Genomic DNA, 23,239 nt, shown 5'->3' on the forward strand with positions numbered 1-23,239 from the left:
GATGCCTGGAGGAGGGATAGGCTACTCACTCCAGTATTCTTGGGCTTCCCTTGTGGCTCAGCTGGCAAAGAATCTGCCTGCAATGTGGGAGATCTGGGTTCGATCCCTGGGTTGGGAAGATCCCCTGGGGAAGAGAAATGTTACCCACTCCAGTAATCTGGTCTGGAGAATCCCATGGACTCTATAGACCATGGGGTGGCAGAGAGTCGGACAGGACTGAGCGACTTTCTCTTTCCCTACAATTCAGTCTCCCACAGCAGCCAAAGTAAACTTTAAAAACTTGTTCATCAGTTCACATCTTCAATACTCTTAATGCCCTCCCATTCCATTTTGAATAAAATCTGGCCTCCTAAATGTAACCTACAAAGCCCAGTGGGATCTGGTCCCTGCTTCCTTCTCCATTTCTTCACATGCCTTGTCCCCCTCACCATCGTGGCTCAGTGACCTTGGGCTTCCATCAGGAACTGAAAACACCTGGGTCTCTCTTGTGCTGTGGCCTTTTCACTTGCAGGATTCCCTGCCTGGATCTTGCAAAGCTGGCTTCTTCTTTATTCTTCATCCAGACTTCAGTGTCATTGCCTCATTGATGAACTCGCCCTTCAAAGGCATTTCTCCCCTCCTCTAATGTTATTCTGTGACAGAATATTGCATTCTTTATCTCTTTCATAGTAACTAAAGGATTCTGTAATTCTTTTGCTTGTTCACTTATCTGGATCCTCCATAAGAATGGAAGCTTCCAAAGACAGGAATTATGTCCATCTTAGTCAGCACTGTCTGGGACAGAGACTGCAACATAATGGGCTTCCAATAAATATTTGTTGAATGAGTGAACAAGCAACCAGAGTACATGGATTGATGCGTTTATATAAGAAGTATAAGGGTATAAAGGTATGGAGGACCATCGCCCTCTGGGTTAAACAGAAACATCATATAACCAGTTTGTGTAATATTCCTGAAAACTGGCCCAGAATATATTAAGCCAATTTGGTAATTAACATCAGCCATGATCGCCATAGATTATAGCACTATCTGAGCTACACATGTAGCTTACTTGCTATCTTATCATCCCTAACTTTATTCCATGCACTTTTGCCCTTTGCATCTTAATCCTTAAAAACTAGACTACAGACATAAATAGAGAAAGAAAAGGGAGGGAGGGGAAAATATCATTACAAAAAGTCTATTGGTAAGGTAAACGGTACTGGTAGTCATTAAAATGTTAATAATTAAAAAATCAAACACTTGGTTAACAAAGAGCTGTGAGACTCAGCTTAAACTCAAGTGATTTATTGGAGGGCTGTGCTACCAAGAGGGCTTAGATAAAATTTATATAATTTCGTAGGCAACACAATGTTCTAAATCATCTTTCCAGATGTGCGACACTTTGGAGCTTGATTATAAGATGCTATAAATAAAATTACTCACCCTGTCTGCCAGCTGGGGAAGAAGAACAAAAGAAGTGGGTTATTATTTAGTAGGAGAACAGCGTTCTGTATTGTGTAAGAAATCATGACAACCGAGACTCGACTTTGTGAGCTTTTTGTAGACAACTCAACAAATCAAGGCCACAGAGAGCGTTTGAAGATACACAGACAGATCAAGCATCTTGGCAAAAGAACAGGTCCTTCCACAGAGAAACAGGGCTGGAGACACAGGAGGACCATAAATCAGTAGCAGGCAGCCAGCTGTCAGAGGGAAAGGCTCTCTGCCTGGGAGGGGACAGCACGTTGCAGAGAGATGCACCGAATTTGGAAAGTTAAAAGGTCTTAATCCCTTTTCACTCTAAATTCCCCCATGTAGGTATTTATAGCTACTGATTATATATAGGTACACATATATACATATTTATATATGTGTGTGTATATGTAAACATCCTCGATAGATTTATTCTTAAGTAAATGAAGCTTTCTCTAGGGATTTGTGTAGGAACAGGATTTCTGGGACACAGAGGATCATACATCTTCAACTTCGATAGGTATTGTCAAATTACTCTCTGATGTGGGTTTCCCTAGTAGGTCAGTCAGTAAAGAATCTGCCTGCAAGGCAGGAGACCCAGGTTCGATCCCTGGGTCGGGAAGCTCCCTTGAGAAGGGAATGGCAACCCCCTCCAGTATTCTTGCCTGGAGAATCCCATGGACAGAGGAGCCTGGTGGGCTACAGTCCAGGGGGGTCCAAAAGGAGTCGGATGCGACTGAGCGACTAACAGACACAAATGAAGCTTAAGCTTTAGGACCACACTGTCCATAGGAAAGCCACTAGTCTCCTGTGACTCTTTACATTTGAATTAATTTAAACTAAATGAGATAAATGCAGCTTTTCACTTGCACTAACCATCCATCAAGGCTCAAATTCCCCTGTGGCTAGTGGCTACATGTTGGACAGTGCAGTGGACACTTGCATCATTGCAGAAAGTTCTGGGCAGCACTGTTGTCAACTTCTCACCCAAGGGGCCCCTGGCAAGGCCTTGTGAAGCGCCCAGCCATGCGTTCACATGATCACATACTTTTATAACAGGTAGAAGTCATTGGCTGTGATTTCCTTTCTTGTTCTAAATGACACTTCTGAAGTAGTTTTGTACCTCATTTTGGAATTATAATTTTGTATTAAATCCCTCACACTTTGAAAGCTCATATCTCATCACACTTGGATCTACCATTGAGTCAATATATAGGTCACGTGACTCCAACATCAGAGAGCCCACTCTTCTACTCCAGCCTCAAAGCAAGCAATCTTCATGATTCAATGCATAGATCTGATTCCCAGAATGGATGGTTCCATTCTGCTACAAGGCAAAGTTAAGATCAGTACTGCATTCAAAGCTTTGGAAAGTCCATGTCTTTGAGACCCATCCCCTCTTCAGAAATGGGTTCTTAATTTGTCTGTTTTCTCCCCTCAAATGCCTTGAGGGAACCGTGACTTTTTTTTTCAGTCCTAACGTTTATCTTGGAAGTCATTTGTAGGTGAACATTAGACAACCAAGTCTCCTCATCTTGTCCATGGAATTCCTCTGATGCTGCTAACTCGTGTTTTGATAGAGGCTGCTCTAAGGGTCTCAAAGCAAATTCAAAAGAGCCTTTGCCAAATCAAAACCCCTTTTTGGCTTTTAAAACTTTGAAAGTAAAGAAAATACAGGCAGACTGGGTAATTTTAGAAGCAAATGAGTCTAATTCAAGGTAGTCAAGCACACCTTCTCAGGGAATGATAAACAAACGTCAGAGTTCCCACCTGCCAGGATACCTCCTTGCCATGGCTGGCTCTTTCACAGCAGCTGGATTCAATCCTTAGCTGTTGTCAGGGGTTAATAATTTTATAAAGTTTAATGTGACTCCTCACTGGTTGATTTCACCATCAGGAGAGTTCTGACCTCATATCTTCATTTTTCCCTGATTAAAAGCACTAAATATATCCTTCCTTAGTGTTGGGATGCGTTTCAGTAGACATGCTGGCCGCCAGAGAGGGAGTTAATAGACATCAGTCTATGCCGCCCCCAAATACACACAGTGACATCTCTAATTTTAAGAAACTGTCTGGTAACTAGTCTCAATTTTGAGTGCAGAATTTGCTGCTTTTCTTCTACGAATGCTGACACCCCGGGTGATCATCCTAAGTGTGGTACTTACGACTATGGTCCCGCACATACTGGATGAGCTCACATGTCTGCAGTTCAAAAAAATAAAACAGAATGAATTAACCAACAGCTCCAGGTCCTGCAAGTTGAGAAATAAATAAATGTCACGGGACGCTCGGGCTCTGTTGGAGTCAGCAGATACGTACAGAGAATGAAGCCAATCCTTTGGCCCCTTTCACACCCTGGGGAAACAAAAAGAATGTGGTTTCAGGGTTTTGGAAGCACATCTCAGGAGCCAGAATACACATCAACATTACTCTAAGAAAAAGATAGCTTCTTAACCTTTTTATTCTCAGTAAGAGGGAGGAAACAAATCCATGCAGGATACTCATCACCAGATTAACAATAACATTCTAAGGGGAGGAAACTGTAAGTAGTGAGCCTCCAGTGGCCGCTGTCCTCCAGCTGTGTCTCTGGACGATAAGGGTTGTCCAGAAGATAAAGACAGAGCTGGCGATGAGACACTGGCCAGGAGAGCTTTGGAGCAGATCCTGGGGCTAGAACTAGACAAGGCTGAGCCATCCCCTGGGCCAGCCCCTCCTTAACACAGAGGTCTCAAGCTCCCCAACGCTTTGCCTTGGCCACTGGGCAGCCGCTGAGCAGAGCCTGAATCTGTGCCCATCATCGGCTGGATGACAAAGGGACTGGACAAGCCAAATATCTGGAAAGGTAATCCTCACTGTCTTCCAAAAATGAATATATATATACATATATATATTTGTATATATATGTGTATATGATCATATATATACACACACACACACACACATACATATGTACATATCTATCTATATGAGTAGGGTATAGAAAGAACAAAGTGGAATTGTTTTGTATTTCATCTGTTCAGTTTCAAGTTGGAACAGGAAGAGTCTGGCTGAGCTCAAAGGGACAGGGAAAAATGTGATGGCGCCCCACCCAAACTCCTCAAGAAAATAAGTTCCATATGAATGCAGTGTTGGTAACTTATTCACTATTAGTTAATTTCCTCTCTGTTCTTTCATTCACTGATCACTCACTGTGAGAAAAAGGCAAGGATTGGTCAGATAAGTAAAATTCACTGATCATTGAGAAACCTCATTCTAGATGAAATAAGAAATCTCTTTTCGCTTCCTTCCTCAGTTCCCCCCACCACCCGAGAAATGGCAACTGATATTTAATCAGCAATTTTTCCCCCTCCTCTCCCTGAGCACATTAAAGGTGGAAATCATTGCCAAGCTGCAAACACAGAAAGCATACACGTTTGGATAATGAAGACTTTGGGCACTGACTATTTATCTGGAAAAGGAGCTGATGTGATTGATGGGTTTTTGATTTACCTTGCGTCCAGGAGGTCCCAGCTCCCCAGGGGACCCTGGTTCTCCCGGAAGCCCAGCAGATACCTTAAAGCAGAATTTATTTACTTTAAAATTATACATATGTGTTTGTGGATGTGGGTGTTTTACATTTCAAAAGCAATACACTTTCACTTTAGAAAACTGAGAGATTCCCAAAAAAGCACACAGAAGGAAAAACATTCTCAGCAACCTCTTCTCCCCCAAATAATACTCGCTGATATTTTGGTGTTTTTTCTTCCAGTCTTTTATTTATTTATCCTTGTGGTGTTAATCTATATATATCTTAATATTTTATATATATATATATTTAGATTAAAATCATGGTCTTTATTTTTAATTATAAAGAGTATTTTTTAAAAGCAATTTTAGGTTCAGAAAAGAAATCAAGAAGTTACAGACGTTTCCTATATATATCCTGATCCTTCACACTCCTAGATGCCCCCATTACTAGCATCCCCCACTGAAGTGGTACATTTGTTACAACTGATGAACCTACATTGACATCATAAACGCCCAAAGTTCATAGTTTACATTAGAGTTCATATCTGGTATTTTACATTCCATCTAATATATTTTTATACTTTTTATTGTTGCCTTTTAAACTAAACATATATTTCTGGACATTTTCATGTTACTAAATATTCTTTCACAAAAATCAACTTTCATGGCTGCCATAATATGCTATTAAATGAAGATACTATGATTTATTTAATCAGTACCTTATCGTTGGCATTTAAGTTTGCTGTTGTTACAATAAGCATACCACTATAAAGTCATATGTGCAATTCCGATTATTTCCTTAAGAAAAATTGCTAGAACTAGAATTGCTGGGTCAAGGGAGAAACTTATATCTAAATGAATTTTTATCTCAATTTATCTAAATTTAGCAGGTGACTAAACTAAAAAACACATGAAAGCAAACAAACAAAAAAACTCAGAAAAGCAAAAATTTAAATATTAAAAACCCTTGAAAGAACCATAAGAAAGTATAGAACAGTTGGCTGGAAATATTTGTAGTAAAATGGGGAATAGCAGTAGCAAATAAAAACAACAGTTGTTGACTACTTACTTTATGTGTGTGCATTCAACAATATAATTTATCATAAAGAAAGCTAGAATTTAGTTTAAAAATTAGGACAGTATTTCTTTGTTTATTCATAATGTCATGAGATGTATAAGCTTTAACAGAGTGAAAAATAAGGTTGTTTAAAATCAACTTAATATCTAAAAGCATTGCCTATGAAATAGCAAATAATTACTGATGGCCTTTGTGTCTTCTGATGATATGCACAGCCTGCTGGGTTGAGTGAAAAAGAAAAACAAAATACAACCTTACTATTTTACTTAGAAGATATAGATTAACCTCTAGGGGAATAAAAGGTTTATTGAACATAAGTGTTTACTTTTGTTTCCTCCAGTGTTTTACTAAAATTATAGTGAGCAGACAATTTTCTTTTAAAAGACAAAAAATTACAAACATGGGGAGAATGAAAAATGAGACAATAGCTTTCAAACTGGAAAGCATTAAATGACTTAGAGCTGAAAAAGCTGAATCCTAGGCCAGCAGCAGGGAAACCTAAGAGGCTGAGTGTTTTATAATGCATCCTCAGAAAGTACCTCTAGAAGTGGGCACGAAGGAGAGAGGGCAAAGAAGGCAGGTTGGTTGGGGAATCCCCAAGCTTCCTCCCCGTTCTCAACAGTTGAGTCGAATGTCCCTTCTTTCTCCTCGATGACTGAGGTAAAAGTGAGCTGGCCCACGCTAGGAAACCCCAGGCAGATCTGAAGGTTGTGGTACTGTCCAGAGAACGAGGCAATCAAATGAAGCTGTGGAATAGATGCAAGACCCCCAGAAAGCTGAGGCTCCCAGAAAGCTGGCAGCCAGACCTTCACCCTTAGGTGGAAGATTGAAAGAATCTTTTCAGGGGAACCTGACTAGACAGAGAAGACCCCAAGATGCTGCTCTCAGATGTTTGCTAAGTAGCAACTCAGTCAGATCACTCTTTAATGAAACTTGTAGCTATCAAGCCCCGTTCATTTCCTTGGGGCTTCCAGTCAGATTTTGTGTCCTCAGCTCTTCAACAGAGAGACACGTGAGCCCCAGAGAGCAGAGCAGAAAGAAACCCTGCCGGGAATAGGCTATATTGGGCAAAGGAGACTCCAAAAGTACTAATGTATATCCTCAGAGAGACGAGCTGTTTCAACCACGAAACAAAAATAAGATAGTTTAAGAAAGAATATTCAAGCAGCAAAAAAAAAAAAAAAAAAAAATGAATGCTTGAAAATTTAACTGTGAAAGAAGCATTGTAAGATAAAGTCAAAGAAATCTCCCAGAAAGTAGAGCAACAAGACAGCTTTTAGAGAAATAGGAGCTATGTGGCAGAAACTTTGTGAAATTAGTTGACTCTCCAAACCAGTGGTCCTTAACTGGGAGGAATTCTGTGACCCTCAGCCCTGACTCCTGGGGCGACATTTGATAATGTCTGGAGATATTTTTGGCAGTAACGATGGGGGGAGGGGGAGTGGGTGATGCTGACTCTAGTGGGTAGAGACCAGGGACGCTGCTAAATGTCCTACAAAGCAAAGAACAGCCCCCACAATTATCCAGCCCAGAATGTCAGTGGTGCTGTGACCGAGGAACCCTGCCTCAAAGGGTGTGCACTTGTAAAGTTGATAAAAGTGTAAATACAAACATACCTTTATACCCCAAACAAGGCAGGTTAAAAATCATAGCAGATTAAAAAAAAAACAAAAAAACAAATGCTTCAGTTGGGGTGAAAGAAGGTAAAGATTTAGAAAACTTAAACTAGGAATATAATCATTCCAAGAGAACTAAAGAGATACTCAAAGCATTATTACCAAAACCCTCCAACGAAAACTTGGAAGTTTTTCAGTATCTAAACTTCAAACTCAAAAATACAAGTTGTAGAAACAGGCAGCTTGGCAGGTGAAATAAACAAATTGAAGACAATGATAAATTGTCCAATGTGGGAAAAAGATGAAGTAACCAAAGGCCAAGAGAAAAAGATTATATATTCCCCATTAGTTTGTTTTTGTTTTTTTTTTTTTAAATGGTAAATATGTCACTGGGCAATAAAAGAAGTCAAGAAACTGCTGGCTGTGTTTGCGTGTCTCCAGTGTTCACGGGTAAACTACCTCATTAACACGTGCAGAGAAAGGATTCAAAATGCAGATGACATCTAGATTAATTTGAAAGTCTTTTCCAATTATCTTTCTTTTATCAGTCTTTTTTTTTTTCTTTTGAGAGCAAAAATGTTAAAGGACAGTCAACCAAAAACATGTATAAGGCAAAGAATTACATCCAGGAAGCAGTCCTCTTGGGAAAAGTAAGGTGGAGGGAAAGAAGTATCTTTTCTTTTTTTTATCATTATAGTGTATTTCTTTTTTTGTTTGTTTTTTATTTTATTTTTTATTTATTTAATTGGAGGATAATTACTTTACAATATTGTGGTGGTTTTGCCATATACTGACATGAATCACCCACGGGTATACATGTGTTCCCCATCCTGAAGCCCCCTCCCACATCCCTCCCCATCCCATCCCTCTGGGTCATCCCAGTGCACCAGCCCTGAGCACCCTTCCTCATTCATCGAACCTGGACTGGCGATCTATTTCACATATGGTAATATACATGATTCAATGCTTTTCTCTCAAACTTTGTACCCCTAAAGCCCACATGAATAGTTTCTTCACATACAGTTTTCGCTATACTTTGTAGGAAAAAACAGATCAGGGTCAAACCAACCATGGTGACAAAACTGAAAAACCACCTCAAGCAACAGTTTTTTTTTTTTAAATCAGACTTTGTGTTTTTCTTATCCAGCAATTGACATGGTATCAAGATCTATTTACCTGATCAGAGTTGTTCTGATGAAAAGAGATAATGTCTCAGGAGAGGACTGTCATAAGATTGTGTCTTTTATAAAGCGACCATCTCACTTTTGCAATGTATGGTAAATAGAGTCAGCAAAGGCAAAACCCATTGTTAGCCCACGAGAACCCAAGGCAAGCTCAAGGTACAGATGCTTCTGAGGGTACGAGAGGCGGGTGGTCCAAAGCTTTAGGCACTGTCTTACATAATAAATGAAAACTTTCTCAGATAGCTCAAGATGTACTTTCCTGAGCTAAACTGGGAGAAGATCACCTCCTTAAAGTAGTTAGACAAGACCTTAAAAAGGGAGACAAGATGCCAGTGGGCAGTAAGTTACATGAAGTCTGCTGAGGGGACAGGATTAAATGGGTCATATTTGGTGGTGCAAACACTATTTTGGACCACAAGGGTTCCTTAAGAAAAAAAAAAAAATGCACAACTTATTTCCAGTGTTAAGAATGGTACCTTATCAGTCAGATCAGGCGAACCTGGTCACTAAGAGCCAATAGTTCATTGCCTTATTGCTGGCAAAGAAGGAGCAAAATATCCATTTCCCTGCACCAAGTTTGCCTTAACAAAAACTACACGTTTTACAAGCTTATGGGACAAAGTGACAACTCAAACGACTATAAGAACCTGAGGTAGGACTTCCCACTGTAGCTGAGGTTGTAGGTTTTTATGACTGAAGAAACTTACCGTCTTGCCTCTAGCGCCCTTGCGTCCAGTTTCTCCTGGGCCACCGGGGTCCCCGACCTCACCCTAAATAAGTTCAGAAAAACAAAACAAAACGGTTAGTAAAACCAGAGGTATATCTCAGTGTCTTTTTATACTGGTTCCAAATGAAGACATTTTTCACACATATTTTTATCTTTAATAGCCTTCTTTGAAGTGTCTTGCCCTGATGACCCCATTTTCTGATTCTCAGCACACCCCACTGAAATCTCACTGTTTTATTTCTCTGTCTCTCCAGGTGGAACACAGCCTCCTTGGAGATATGGACTGTGCTTTTTATTTTGTGCCCTGATGCTATCACAGGAGCCGGCATTTCCTGGGCTCAGTCAGTGCTTCCAGTAGGAGCGGAAGCCTTAAGGTAGAGGACAGCATGGCTAAGCTTACCACCTGAAGGTGACTTACAAACACATCAGGAGAACTGAGGCAAGTGAGATCAGGTAATTTTGGTTTTTCTCACATTTTACTTCCCTTTGAGCAAAGAAGAAAATACATACGGTAGAGGGGGAGGAGGACACATGAGGAGAAAAACATGGATGATTTCTTCCTTGTGAATTAAAAAGCTAGAAATAAAAGATTACTTTTAAAAGCCTGCTTCTTTCTTCTCCCCTTGCTCCGTAAAGGTTTCTTTTTATCCATTTATAATTATTTTTCTTCTATAGTCCTACAACACATTTCATAAACCCAGGAGTATCTCTGATCTCTAGTTAGCACGAAGTACACAGTACCTTAGGTCCAATTTCTCCAGGGAATCCTTCTTGCCCCTATAATTGAGAAAATTAATATATGCTCATATCACTGGCGTAGATTTATATTGACTTTAATTTTGCCTGTTGCCTTATTTATTTTAAATGCCTCTGAACCAAAAAAAAAAAAAAAGTGCCTCTGAACCAAGGAAGGGCCCCCCCCAAAAAAACCCTGTATTGCATGGTCTGAGAAACTAACTCCAGTCTCTAAATTAAACTATTGACTGGTCTCACCAAAACATCATGACAACCTAAGATCAATGGGTAAAATGTACACCTCAGCTCTCCTTCAAATATAAACATTCAGCAGGAGAGCTGGTGATCTGACCATGTGTTTCTGAAATAGTCTTCTTAAACTGGATTTCAACTTTGAAGGAAAAATTGGGGAAGCCTGCAGACTAAATCGGATCATTTGTTTTCTGGTATTCTGTTTACCTTACTTTGGCCACAGGCTATAGTTGTAAACGTATGATAATCCTAACTTGATGAAAAAAATATTTTATTTAAGATAATGTTTGTTTTCTGATCATTAGAAGTCATCTCTCCTCAAATATATTTAAAATAATAAAAAGACAGAAAGAAGAAAATTCACCCAAATTTCACTTCCCAGAACCATTACTATAAATATTTTGCCATATTTTATTTTGTGCCCTGATGCTATCACAGGAGCTGGCATTTCCTGGGCTCAGTCAGTGCTTCCAGTAGGAGCGGAAGCCTTAAGGTAGAGGACAGCATGGCTAAGCTTACCACCTGAAGGTGACTTACAAACACATCAGGAGAACTGAGGCAAGTGAGATCAGGTAGATCAGTTAGAATACACGTTTGTTTTTTTTTCTTATTACTTTTTGATATTTACTTGACATTGTCACATAAGTTCTATATATTATGTGTAAAAGCATCTACATTCATTTTAAGGAGTGGCTAATATTTCAGTGGCTTCCCTGGTGGCTCAGATGGTAAAGAATCTGCCTGCAATGCAGGAGACGCGGATTTGATCCCTGGGTCAGGAAGATCCCCTAGAGAAGGGAATGGCTGCTCACCCCCGTATTCTTGCCTAGAGAATCCCATGGACCAAGGAGCCTGTAGGGTCACAGTTCATGGGGTTGCAACTGAGCTTAGTCGCAACTGAGCAACTAACACTTTCAATATTCCAGGGCTATGAGCTACTTAATAGTTCCACTTTATCAGATACTAAGGTTACTTTCAATGAAGATGTCACTGGAAATCCTTCATTCATTAGGGTTTTTTAAAAAGAAATTTTAGCTTTGGGGAGTTTGTTTATCCTTCTAGACAGACCCTTACATCATTCTCATTGGGATTTCACTTGAGATTACATTGACCCTTATAATGTTTCAGACTTTCCAACAAGTATTTTGTATGTCTCCAATTATTGGAATTCTACATCCTAGTAATTTTTGTTATAGGTCTTGAATATTTTTGTAGAAAGGATATTCTTAACTATTTTATGTTTTTATGGATGCTACTATGATTTCTAAGTGATTATTGTTGGTATACAGCAATCACTGCTTTTGGTAAAGTTATCTGTCTTACTTCCAGCACTTCAGTATTCAGTGACAATGTTAAGTTATAATTCTGATATAAAGTTATGAGGTTTAATCTTAGAATGACTGCTTGGCCCATTGCATTTGGAAAGGCCCTGCAGAACTTCTCACAAATGGTTAGAGTAAAACATATTCAGAGGACATATTTTGGAATGCCTCCCTCGGGTTCTAGATTAGATGTACTGTCTAGGCTGGAACCAGTCAGCCCCTGAATGCACATCTCTGCAAAGAACTGGAAATTAATTTTGAGTTTTAATTGTTGCCTGCCCCTTAAACTATCAAGTTTTTTTTTCCTATCATATTCTCCATAAGATATCATCAAATAAATGATCAAAATCTATCTCCAAAGATCTAAGACTACCTTATTCACTCCTTTTTTTCTCTTAAATGTGGCCAAAAAAAGCAACAACAAAACTGAAAATGACCAGCTTTCAGTCAATGGGTCTTACCTTTGCTCCTTTACTTCCAACACTACCATAACCTGGGTTGCCATCATCACCCTGTAAGAAGCAGCAATTATTTACAAACATCCCCAACAGTGGATGGAGACAGGTTTATTCACAAGAGAACTAGACAGTCAGTTTTCTGTTTTGCTTAAGAAAAATTAAGCAGCAGGATTCTCCCTCGGGGGGAGCCCACTGACATAGTGGCACTAAAGGGAACTCTCAATAGCAAATGCAGACAAGGCATTGTCACTTAATCTCACTTGTCTCATCATAAAAGAAAAACAATAGTTATACCTGCTCATCGTGTTCTGAGAATGAAATGAGAAAATTTCAGATGTATAATAATCTTAATAAAAGAAGGTAGAAGTGTTATCTCTCTTGGATAACATTTGTATTTATAGAGAGATATACCTTATCTCTAAAGCATTTCAGTTTGCTGGATAAAAGAAAGATCTCCCAAGTGTCTGGGTATTGGCTGCTGCTGGATCCTTGTACAGGCCTTAGTGAGAAGCCCCTAGCACTGGTGGAAGGATGGGCTGGATTTCACATGAAGGGGTTTGAATGAGACGAAAGAGCGGAAGCAAGGTTGGGGGATGTCAACCACAGGCTTTGTCCCTTTTGTCATTTGGCTTTAAGAGCATCCCACCCAGGATGCTTGATACCTGGGAAGTTGTCACTTTGGAAAAGCTGGCCAAGATGAAGATGAAATCTCAATTTCTAGCAAATTCTACAGCTCAATTGAGCTGTTATCTTCATCACACTCTTTAGAGAACCACTCTAAAGACTTTCAAGACTTATAATGAGAAAAAGTGAAGGGCCCTTCTCACATCAAGAGATACCTATTGAACTAAAAAGAGTCCAAGAGCCAGATCAAAAGTAGGAATAAAACGCAAACCGGCAAGCCTCGAGGACCCCGAAGGCCAATGGCTCCCTTTATCCCCAGATCGCCAGGTTCTCCCTGTGAAACAGAAAAATGACACGTGTCTTTATTAGGTTGCTTTTGTAAAGGATGTTAGAAATGATGGAACTAAGACAAGAATTTTCAACTGCATCCATGATCATGGGTTTGTGGCTAGGACTGAGTCTGTAAGCAATTCAAGAGGCACTGCTGTTGGTGAGTGAAGTGTCCTCCATTGATAAATGAAGCCCCGGCAAGTCTGACATATTGTTTGGTACAAGTTGCCATCTTAGCAACTCGGGGCCATGAGCCACGCCCTTGGAAAGGTCTTACCATGAGTCAAAGAGGAGGCTCTGGACGGTTTTAAAAATTAACAAAGCTGTTCTCTGTGATGAGCCATACAAATCATCGGGATGTTGCAGAATCAACTGACTTATTAATCGAGTTTTAGTCAAGATAACCAAGATAGCATGACATCCCTGGCAACAGTTTCTGACTTCCGACTAGTAGCACGTCTACTGTGGGTTATAAATCAACCTCAGTCTCACACTGAGGACACACAGCTACTTGGGAAAGTTAACATAGGTTTACAAAAGAAGGTTAACTCCGGGATCGGGGTGGGGAATACATGTAAATCCATGGCTAATTCATGTCAATGTATGACAAAAACCACTACAATATTGTAAAGTAATTAGCCTCCAACTAATAAAAATAAATGAAGAAAGTTAACTCCTTTTTGTAAAAAAAAAAAAGCTTTTAAAATCTCAATTTTAAATTTACAGAAATGTTGTGAAGGCAGTATAAAGAGTTCCTATACACATCACATCTAGCCTCCCTATTGTTAGCTTCACATTAGTTACATTCGTAGGGAATATTCATCACAACAAACCCATGGATAGTAAGTCATTCTTATTAATTAAAAGGAAAGGAAAGTTAGTTGCACAGTCATGTCTGACTCTGCAATTCCATGGACTGCAGCCCGCCAGGTTCCTCTGTCCATGGGATTCTTCAGGTGAGAAGTCTGGAGTGGGTTGCCATTTCCTTCTCCAGGGGATCTTCCTGACCCAGGGATCAAACCTGGGTATCCTGCATTGCAGGCAGATTCTTTACCAACTGAGCTACTAGGGAAGCCCCAAGCAGCTTCCTTTTATTCATATTCCCTTAGTTTTTACCACCAAATCTCTGTTTCCAGTCCCAGGATCCCAGGTCTCAGTAGGTTCCTCTAGATGGGGATGGTTTATCTGATTTTCTGGTTTCTGATGATCTTGACAGTTTTGAAGAGTACTGATCATGTATTTTGTAGAATGTTCCTCAATTGGAGTTTGATGTTTTCCTCATGATTATGTTTTATGAGTGGGGAGAAAATATCCATAGTGAGAGAAAGTGAAGGGCCCTTCTTCTCACATCAAAGAGTATATCCTATCAATGTGGCTGACACTATTGACCTTGGCCATCTGGCTGAGGAAGGTGTGGCTAAGTTTCTCCACTGTCTCGTTATTCTCCTTTCCCTTTCCAAGAGAGCCGAAGTGTGCACAGCCCACACTGAAGGAGTGGTCAACTCACTGTTAAGATTAGAAAGACCATACAGTACGTGTGAGGAGTCCAAATGGACAAATGTCCATCAACACTGATCCCTGGAGGGGCACATTGACTAGGGCTCCATGGAAGGGTGGCAGAAGACCCCCGCCTTGCAGACTTTCTTCCAGGGCAGTGGCCCCCAAAGTGTGCTCTGGAAGCCACCTGCCTCCCATGTACCTAGGGTCCACATGCCAAAGGAAATTCCTGGATCCCGCTGGTGTCAGTCTCTGGTGGTGGAACCCAAGGATATGCCTTTATGAATAAGCTTCTCTGCTGATTCTTATGCACACTGAAGTTTGAGAACATCTGCTTGAAGTTAGGGAGACAAAGGAAGCCATAGGGCTTGTTCAAGGTCAAACACTTTGTTACTGGTTACAGCCGGACACTGAGCCTGGGATGAACTGCTGGGTTGGTTGCTTCCCTGGGAACCTGAGCTTAATGGAATAAGGTAGGAGTAAGTGTCTGGGGCTCATCTCAGAGTTGGAGAACTTGGTCCATCTTGAGGTTCCCAAAGGGTTTGGGTTGGCATTGAGGGCACTTGCCTCCCAAATTCTTGCCCGTCCCATTGAAAAATCTCTCTTATTAGCAATGATATTCTTTGGCACAACTACCCTGCTCCTATCTATCTCCTTGTACACTTCTACACTCTCATCTACATCCAGCTCTAGGGTCCCTCTGTCTCTGTCTACCTCTGTCGTGGTCTCTTCCAGCACTCCCCTATGGAGTGCTCTCATTTCACGCGCAAACCTTCTCTATATGCCCATGATGTCTGCACAGATGCATCCTCACTGTAGGACAAACAGTTTTTCCAGAGACACCGCTTCCCCCGCAGCCCTCTCCAGGGCGAGAAGGCACCATTGTGTCTGTTCCAAACTTTCCTTTCCAGACCGTTATTGCTATGCCGTATCTCTAGTAATCCCTTTCGGAGCCAGTTATCTTTGTCACCGATGGATCTCATTGCATCCTGTGATCAGCTGTCTTTGTGACCCTCAACTGCAAGCTCCATCATGTCTGCCTTTCTGAGGTCTCCATCCCAAACACACTGCTTCGTCCTTTGCAGCTGGCCAACTGCTACATTTTGGAATCTGTTCGTTGGTGCATCTCGGCCACCAGAAGTGGTAGCTGCTCTAGTCCTTTCTCCCTTACCTACTTGATGCCAGCTGAGGCTCCCAGCTTCTCCAAGACTCTCCTTCTCCGAAGCCAGTGTGCTTTTGTGTTTCTCCCCCCTCCTTTCCAATGGTTCCTTTTTTGCCTCCTCTTACCCTTCTTACAAAGAGTCATCACCAAGAGCCTTTTGTAAATTCCAATGATTCTGAAACCTGCATCTTCAATCAGCCTTAGACTCTCTGCCCCACCCACAGACCAAGGGGTTTCCCTCACTCTTTTGCCCACTCTGCCTTTCCCACTTCTGTGATGGGGTTCCCACTCAAGTAGGGGGCCCAGAGCCATCCAGCCCTCTTCTCTGAGTCTCAGTTCCCTCCTGGGAGCGCTCCATAGGCCCCTCCTGAGTCCCTCCTGGCCTCCCCTGCTGAGTCACCCAGTCATGGCTTGTCTTGACGTCTGTGAGGGGCCAACAGTCCTCCTGGCTTACAATCTCTCCGTCTTCAAAATATTCCCACACTGAGTTGCCTGTTTAGAAGCTTCCCAACCTGACTGTGTTCACACATGCAGATCACAAACTGTCAACAGCACTGTACTGGCTGCCTAGTCAAGTCAGGCACCACAGGCCTTCCTGTTCTTCATGGTCCCCCAGGGGGATAATTTTCACCCCCAAACACTTGCTCGTGGGTTTTTTCCAGTCTTGTGTTTTCCTTTATTTATTTCTTCAATATTTGTTGAAGAAATATTTCTCCAATAAATTTCCCCTGCCCCTTCTCACTCCTTACTAAACACTTCTTATCTTCCAAAGTCTACTCAAAATCTATATCCTTATGATGCCTCTTTTTCCAGTCTGGAAATACTTCTATTAACACTGGAACCCGTGTCTCCTGCGTCGGCAGGTGGATTCTTCACCTCTGAGCCACCAGAGAAGCCCCATTGTAGATTCTTGTCTTGAACATTCTCTCAATTTTGTGGGGTTGAGTCTATGTCATAGGTATCACTTCACGACCCAGAAATTCTTTCATTAAACAGATATTTTCTAAGCGTTGATGACATGCCAGGTACTAGTCAAAGCTCTAGGGATGCATCAGTGAGCAAAATAAAGACCTCTGCCCTTTCGGAGCTGATGTTAGCCCAGCTGAAGGCCAGCATAGTGACTCTGACTTTAAAGGTATTCAGCATATGTTCGTATAAATGGAGGAGAGAAATAAAAGAAGAGAAGGAAGGGGTGGGGGTGGAGAAAGAAGGAAGGGCTGGTCTAGAAGAGTCCCCCTTCCTCGAGATTCTCAGATTGGGTGTGGCTCCTCATGAGCTGAGGCTGAGCTGGATTCCCTGACCTCATCTGGGTCCACACCCACGTCCTTAGATGTTGCTGGCTCTCTAAGAATCAAGCCAGGGTAGAGGGGCAATGAGATATGTTCTCTTCTGTGTTGAAAGGGCTTTGGCTAACATAACCAGACACATTTCCCTTGAGAAGAAAACCTCAGCTTTCATGGGTAAAAAGAATGTGACTTACTTTATTTCCTTGGCTTCCCAAACGGCCTTGACTCCCTGCCTCTCCTGCTGGTCCTGGAAGCCCCTGAAATATAAGAAGAATTGCAAATATAGCAGAACATAAAGCAACTTTCCTTGAAACCCTCTGTATCTCTTCTAAGAGGAAAATGAACCACAGATGGGGAAAGAGTTACGGCTTTATTGACTCCCGCTCTGGAAAAAAGTACCACAACTGTCAAATGAAGACTAGTAAATAAAAGAAAATTAATAAAGTAATTCAGACCAGATGGTGCCTAAATGACTGTGTTTCCCGGAGAGTCTTCTCTTCCAAAGAGATTTTGGGTTCTCAATGTTTCGCTGTTAGAGCAGATGTTGTCAAAATGTCTAACATTTGAAGAAGGCATCATCCCAGATGACATTTGCCTAGAACTGCATTCTTCTCGTTCCGAAAAAGTGTGTTGTTGTTGTTAAGGCAAACTTATCTTTGTTTGCAAATAATATGATTAGTACGATAGAAAACTTAAGAAACTTTACTAAAAATAATTAACACTCATAAGACAGGTTCAGGTGGTACAAGATAAACATTCTGACATTTTTTTCTCTTAGATAAATCAGAAGAGTAAACCTAAATATATTTCCAGTTACCAATAAGAGAAAAAAAAACCCTGCAAAGTACTCAGGATAAATTTAACAAGAAAGATAAAAGATCTACATAAATAAAGTTTTAACATTTTATTGATAAACCTAATAGCAAAACAAACAAATAAGCATATCATGTGTCAATATGGAGAATCTATTTGATGTGATAGAAGTCTCTCCAGTAGTCTAGAAAGCATGCTTTCTTTTTTTTTTAATTAATTAATTTATTTTAATTGGAGGATAATTACTTTACAATATTGTGGTGGTTTTGCCATACATTGGCAGGAATCAGCCATGGGTGCACATGTCCCCCATCCCGAACCCTCTTCCCATCTCCCTCCCCACCCCATCCCTCAAAGTTGTATGAGAGCACTGGCTTTGAGTGCCCTGCTTCATGCATTGAATTTGCCCTGGTCATCTATTTTACATATGGTAATACACGTTTCAATGTTTTCTCTTATATCATCCCACCCTCACCTTCTCCCACTGAGTCCAAAAGTCAGTTTTTAACATCTATGTCTCTTTTGCTGCCTTGCATATAGGGTCATCATTACTGTCTTTCTAAATTCCATATATAAGCATTAATATACTGTATTGGTTTTTCTCTTTCTGATTTACCTCACTCTGTATAATAGACCCCTGTTTCATCCACCTCTTTAGAACTGACTCAGATGCGTTCTTTTCTATAGGTGAGTAATAGTCCATTGTGTATATGTTGTGAGGCTGTCACGGCTAATGCCATGGCAGGCAGCCTAGAGTAGGAGTAGGCCTGGTTTCCCGGGGTAACATAATTATCAGGCCTCCTGGAGCCAGCCAGTCAACATATGCCTAGCCAGAAAAAAGGGAGCCTATCAGGGAAAAGCTGAAAGCCCCACGTAGGGCCAACAAAAATTACCTTGCAACTGTGCAACCAATCCGCTTACACCAGCTACCCACTGTGTAACCAATCCGATTGCGCCTACTACCTGCTGCTTGTTTTGACCTAATAAATACCCGAGAGAACTGGGGCTCGGGGCCTTTCGTCCTCACACACCTGATGAGGGCGGGAGGCCCTGGCTCGAGTCAGTAATAAATTCCCCTATTGCGAGTTGCATTGTTTCGAGGAGTCTTCTTTCCTGACCGGGGACTCGGACTACGGGCAGAACAATGTACCACAACTTCCTTATCCATTCGTCTGCTGATGGACATGTAGGTTGCTTCCATGTCCTAGCTATCGTAAACAGCGCTGCAATGAACATTGGGGTACACATGTCTCTTTCAATTCTGGTTTCCTTGGTGTGTATGCCCAGCAGAGGAACTGCTGGGTCATATGTGTCAATTTTTTAAGGAATCTCCACACTTCTCCATAGTGGCTGTACCAGTTTGCATTCCCACCAACACATAAGAGAGATACATAATGGAGAAAAAAAAATCTTTTTAACAAATGGTGCTGGGAAAACTGGTCAAACATGTGTAAAAGGATGAAACTATAACTTTCTATACATACACAAAAATAAACTCAAAATGGATTAAAGATTTAAATGTAAGACCAGAAACTATAAAACTCTTAGAGGAAAACATAGGCAGAACACTCTCTGACATAAATCACAGAAAAATCCTCTATGATCCACCTCCCAGAGTAATGGAAACAAAAACAAAAATAAACAAATGGGACCTAATTAAACTTAAAAACTTTTGTACAATGAAGGAAACTAGGTGAAACAACACCTAGTTGTTCACAACAAGGCATAAAGGGAGCCTTCAGAATGAGAGTAAATAACAGCAAATGAAGCAACTGATAAAGAACTAATCTCCAAAACATACAAGCAGCTCATGCAGCTCAATGCCAGAAAAACAAACAACTCAATAAAAAGTGGGCCAAAGAACTGAACAATCTTCAAAGAAGACATACAGATGGCTAACAAACACATGAAAAGATGTTCAACATCACTTATCGTTAAAGAAATGCAAATCCAAACCATAATGAGGTATCATCTCAAGCCGGTCAGAATGACTGCCATCAAAAAGTCTACAAACAGTAAAGGCTGGAGAGGATGTGGAGGAAAGCATGCTTTCTTGGAACAGCTTGGAATAGAGCTAAGCATTCAAAGATCCCAATTCAGAGCAGCCCAACAACCTTTCTATGTTTTTGACACTTGGGATTGAATATTTCCTTGGGGATTTCCAAACATATGGCAACAGAAAGCTCTTTTGGTTAAACTGCTTACAGGTACTTGTAAATAATCCAAACACCAATGAATTGAAGTCATTTTCCCATTTTTTGCCATGACTGCTATAATTTAAAAATAAACAATCCAAATCTGTGTAATAAGCATGAACCTTAGTAACTTAATTTTATTCAAGATGAAAAAATTAACATTACCTTTTCATCTTTTAAAAAATTAAAGATTTGATAAGATGGACATAAAAGATTTCCTAATAGGAAAGACTGTGGAACAACGGATTGCTTACTAGGGAAGATGATAATAATTTCCCTACAACCTGCAAAAAGGGAGAGTCTCAATTTCTTCACTCTCCATAGCTCTTATTCCTCTCCCATCTAACTTTTACTTTCATTGCTGCATGGAGTTCCCAAGACCTGTGTGTTCAATCCAGTTGAATTTATAATGTTCTTATCTTATATAATGAATACTGTGTTCTTTGAAGCATTTCCATTAACTTCTGTAACACCCAGTTACCATGGTTTTCCTGTCTCCTCTCTGGTTTCTTCTCAGTAACCATTGAAGATTTCCTTTCTATTGGCCTCTTAAATCTCCATGTACCAAGGACTCCTCTGACTTTTTTTTTTTTTTTACTTCATCTGCTATTCCAGAGTGACAGCCCCATAGATTCACATACCACTTCCATCAAATGATCCTAAATATATGATTCCGGTCCAAAACAATCAACTGGCCAGCAGATTCGTCTATTAAGATGCGTACTTCTGGAGAAGGAAATGGCATTCCAGTACTCTTGCCTGGAAAATCTCATGGACGGGGGATCCCTGGTGGGCTGCAAAGTTCATGGGGTTGCAAAGAATTGGGAACAACTCAGTGACTAAACAATTGGGTATTTCATAAAAACTGATTACCAGAGATAGTTATATTTACCACCAGTCACACTCAGTCCTATTCTTTTCATAAGGAATGGTACCACCCTGACTTCCCTTGAAACCCAGGTTGGAAACCTAAGAATCATCCTAGACCCTTCCCTCTATATCATCTTTCAAAGCCATTCAGCCACAAGTCCTACAGATTCTATTTCCTTTCTCTATTCATCTCTCTTCCATTCCCAAGGCCATCACCTACCTTCAGGTCCTTCTTGAATTCTCGCCCAAATTCCCAGCTTCCCTAAATGTAGCCTGGCCTTGCTCTAATCCATTTTCCTCTCTTTCTCCCTTTCGATTTAAAATGTCAGGCTGATGATGCTATCACTTTGTCTGAAATTCTGAATTCTAAATAGGTTTCACAATAAAGCTGATGGCCTTTATTGATATGTAAAATCCCTCAAAATGTGGCTATTGCATGCCTGTGCATTCATCAGTCACTCTGTGGTCATGCTCATTAAACCATGTGAAGTTCTCAAATACTTGCTGTCTTACGTCTCCACACTTACGCAAGTTGTTACTTTAACTGTTCCATTTTCTGTCTAGGGAGAGGTACAATCTCCCTTTCCTTAAAAGTCTTACTTTTAGCATCACTTTTTCAGGAAGATCTGAATCCCCTGGATGAACTGGATCTCATAAGTGTCCCACAGATGCCTCCGTATGTAGTTGTTCTTTTATTTCTCTCATCCACTAGATGCCAGCCTGTACACTCCTTGAAGGAAGGGGCATGTCTTACTGACTTTGTATTTCTGGGCTTAGTAGTGTACGTAGAACCAATCACTCCACCCATCCATGCCTCTATCTATCCATCCACTTATCCAAAAATGGTCCCGAAGGGGGATGAAATAGTGTGCTTAGCTTGTTGGTTTTCCATATGAAATTTGTTTGTATTTCACATGTACATGAAACATACTTCTGAAGTAGGGATTTTATTTGCCCTTGACAATAGGGATATATTGGAAGTCTTATTTAAGAGCTCACTTTTTGTGTGTTTTCTCTAGACGTAAAGAGCTCTATGAGACACAGCAGACTTCTCAGAGCTACTCATGTATAGTCCCTACAAGCACACACAAGCATAATGGGAGATTATCCTGTTTGAAAGTCATCCAAAGCAAAAGATTTCTTGGATGGATGGATGGATGGGTGGGTGGAAATGGACAGGTTTGTAATTAGAACATCAGAAAACCTGATTCTGTTTCCTGGGCCAGATCACACAAACTGGGGTCTGTGACTGCTTGAGTGGAGCTCAAGAGTCAGGGAATTGGTACCCAGATATATTACCTGCTCAAATACTGCTGATTGTAAAAGGGACATGTTTCTAAAGGAAAGAAGGAAAATTCCCTGTCACTCCCAAGATATCGAGTCAAAAAACTGACTTGATCTGAGATGAAGAGCAGCTGTGGAGAATAAAGAGGTGTCCAGGGCATCAGGCCTATTGGACATGAGTTGGAGCAAGTTCCAAGTGTTGGTTATGGACAGGGAAATCTGGCGTGCTGCAGTCCATGGGGTTGCAAAGAGTCGGACACGACTAAGCGACTGAACTGAACTGAACTAAAAGGAAAGGACATTGGTTAGAAGTCAAATCTCCATCGGCTTTGCTATAATGGTGGACTTTTATTGAGCATTTATTTTGTGAAAGGCATTGTACTGAGAGGTATATATTCTTTGCGGCTCCATGGACTGTAGCCCTCCAGGCTCTTCTGTCCATGGAATTCTCTAGGCAAGAATACTGGAGTGGGTAGCCATTCCCTTCTCCAGGATACTTATATATAGACTTATTCAATCCTTACAACAACACAATGAGACACATGTTGTTAACACCATTTTGCCAGTTAAAAACAGATTCTCAAGGCATTTAACCCCAAATCACTCAGTTAAGAGGATGAGATGGGAACTGAATCCAATTCTGTCTCTAGAGATTGAACTCCTAGCCACTCTTGTCTTCTGTCCTAAGGCCCATGTTTCAGATAGGATTTCAAAACTGTTACCATCCATGCATCATCTGAGATTGGAGTTTTAAAAATGTGAATCTCCAAACTTGATGCAGGAGGCTGGGACAGATCTAACCTCCAACATGTGCGATCTAACAGGTTAGAGAGATCTAAACTCC

At 40.8% G+C, this 23,239-nt stretch overlaps 1 protein-coding gene across 1 annotated transcript in view; it reads right to left on the bottom strand.

Moving 5' to 3' along the window:
- The window catches only part of LOC136173611 (collagen alpha-6(VI) chain-like), a 147,204-nt gene that overhangs the window by 26,140 nt on the left and 97,825 nt on the right, over positions 1 to 23,239 (bottom strand). The window contains exons 24-32 of the mRNA XM_065943303.1: positions 17,428 to 17,490; positions 13,230 to 13,292; positions 12,338 to 12,388; positions 10,309 to 10,344; positions 9,548 to 9,610; positions 4,945 to 5,007; positions 3,775 to 3,810; positions 3,621 to 3,657; positions 1,426 to 1,437 (exon numbers count right to left, since the gene is read on the bottom strand). Of these exons, the coding sequence (XP_065799375.1) occupies positions 1,426 to 1,437; positions 3,621 to 3,657; positions 3,775 to 3,810; positions 4,945 to 5,007; positions 9,548 to 9,610; positions 10,309 to 10,344; positions 12,338 to 12,388; positions 13,230 to 13,292; positions 17,428 to 17,490 (424 nt within the window). The remainder of the gene's footprint in view (positions 1 to 1,425; positions 1,438 to 3,620; positions 3,658 to 3,774; positions 3,811 to 4,944; positions 5,008 to 9,547; positions 9,611 to 10,308; positions 10,345 to 12,337; positions 12,389 to 13,229; positions 13,293 to 17,427; positions 17,491 to 23,239) is intronic.

This window comes from Muntiacus reevesi, chromosome 8, assembly GCF_963930625.1.
Source record: "Muntiacus reevesi chromosome 8, mMunRee1.1, whole genome shotgun sequence".
NCBI lineage: Eukaryota > Metazoa > Chordata > Mammalia > Artiodactyla > Cervidae > Muntiacus > Muntiacus reevesi.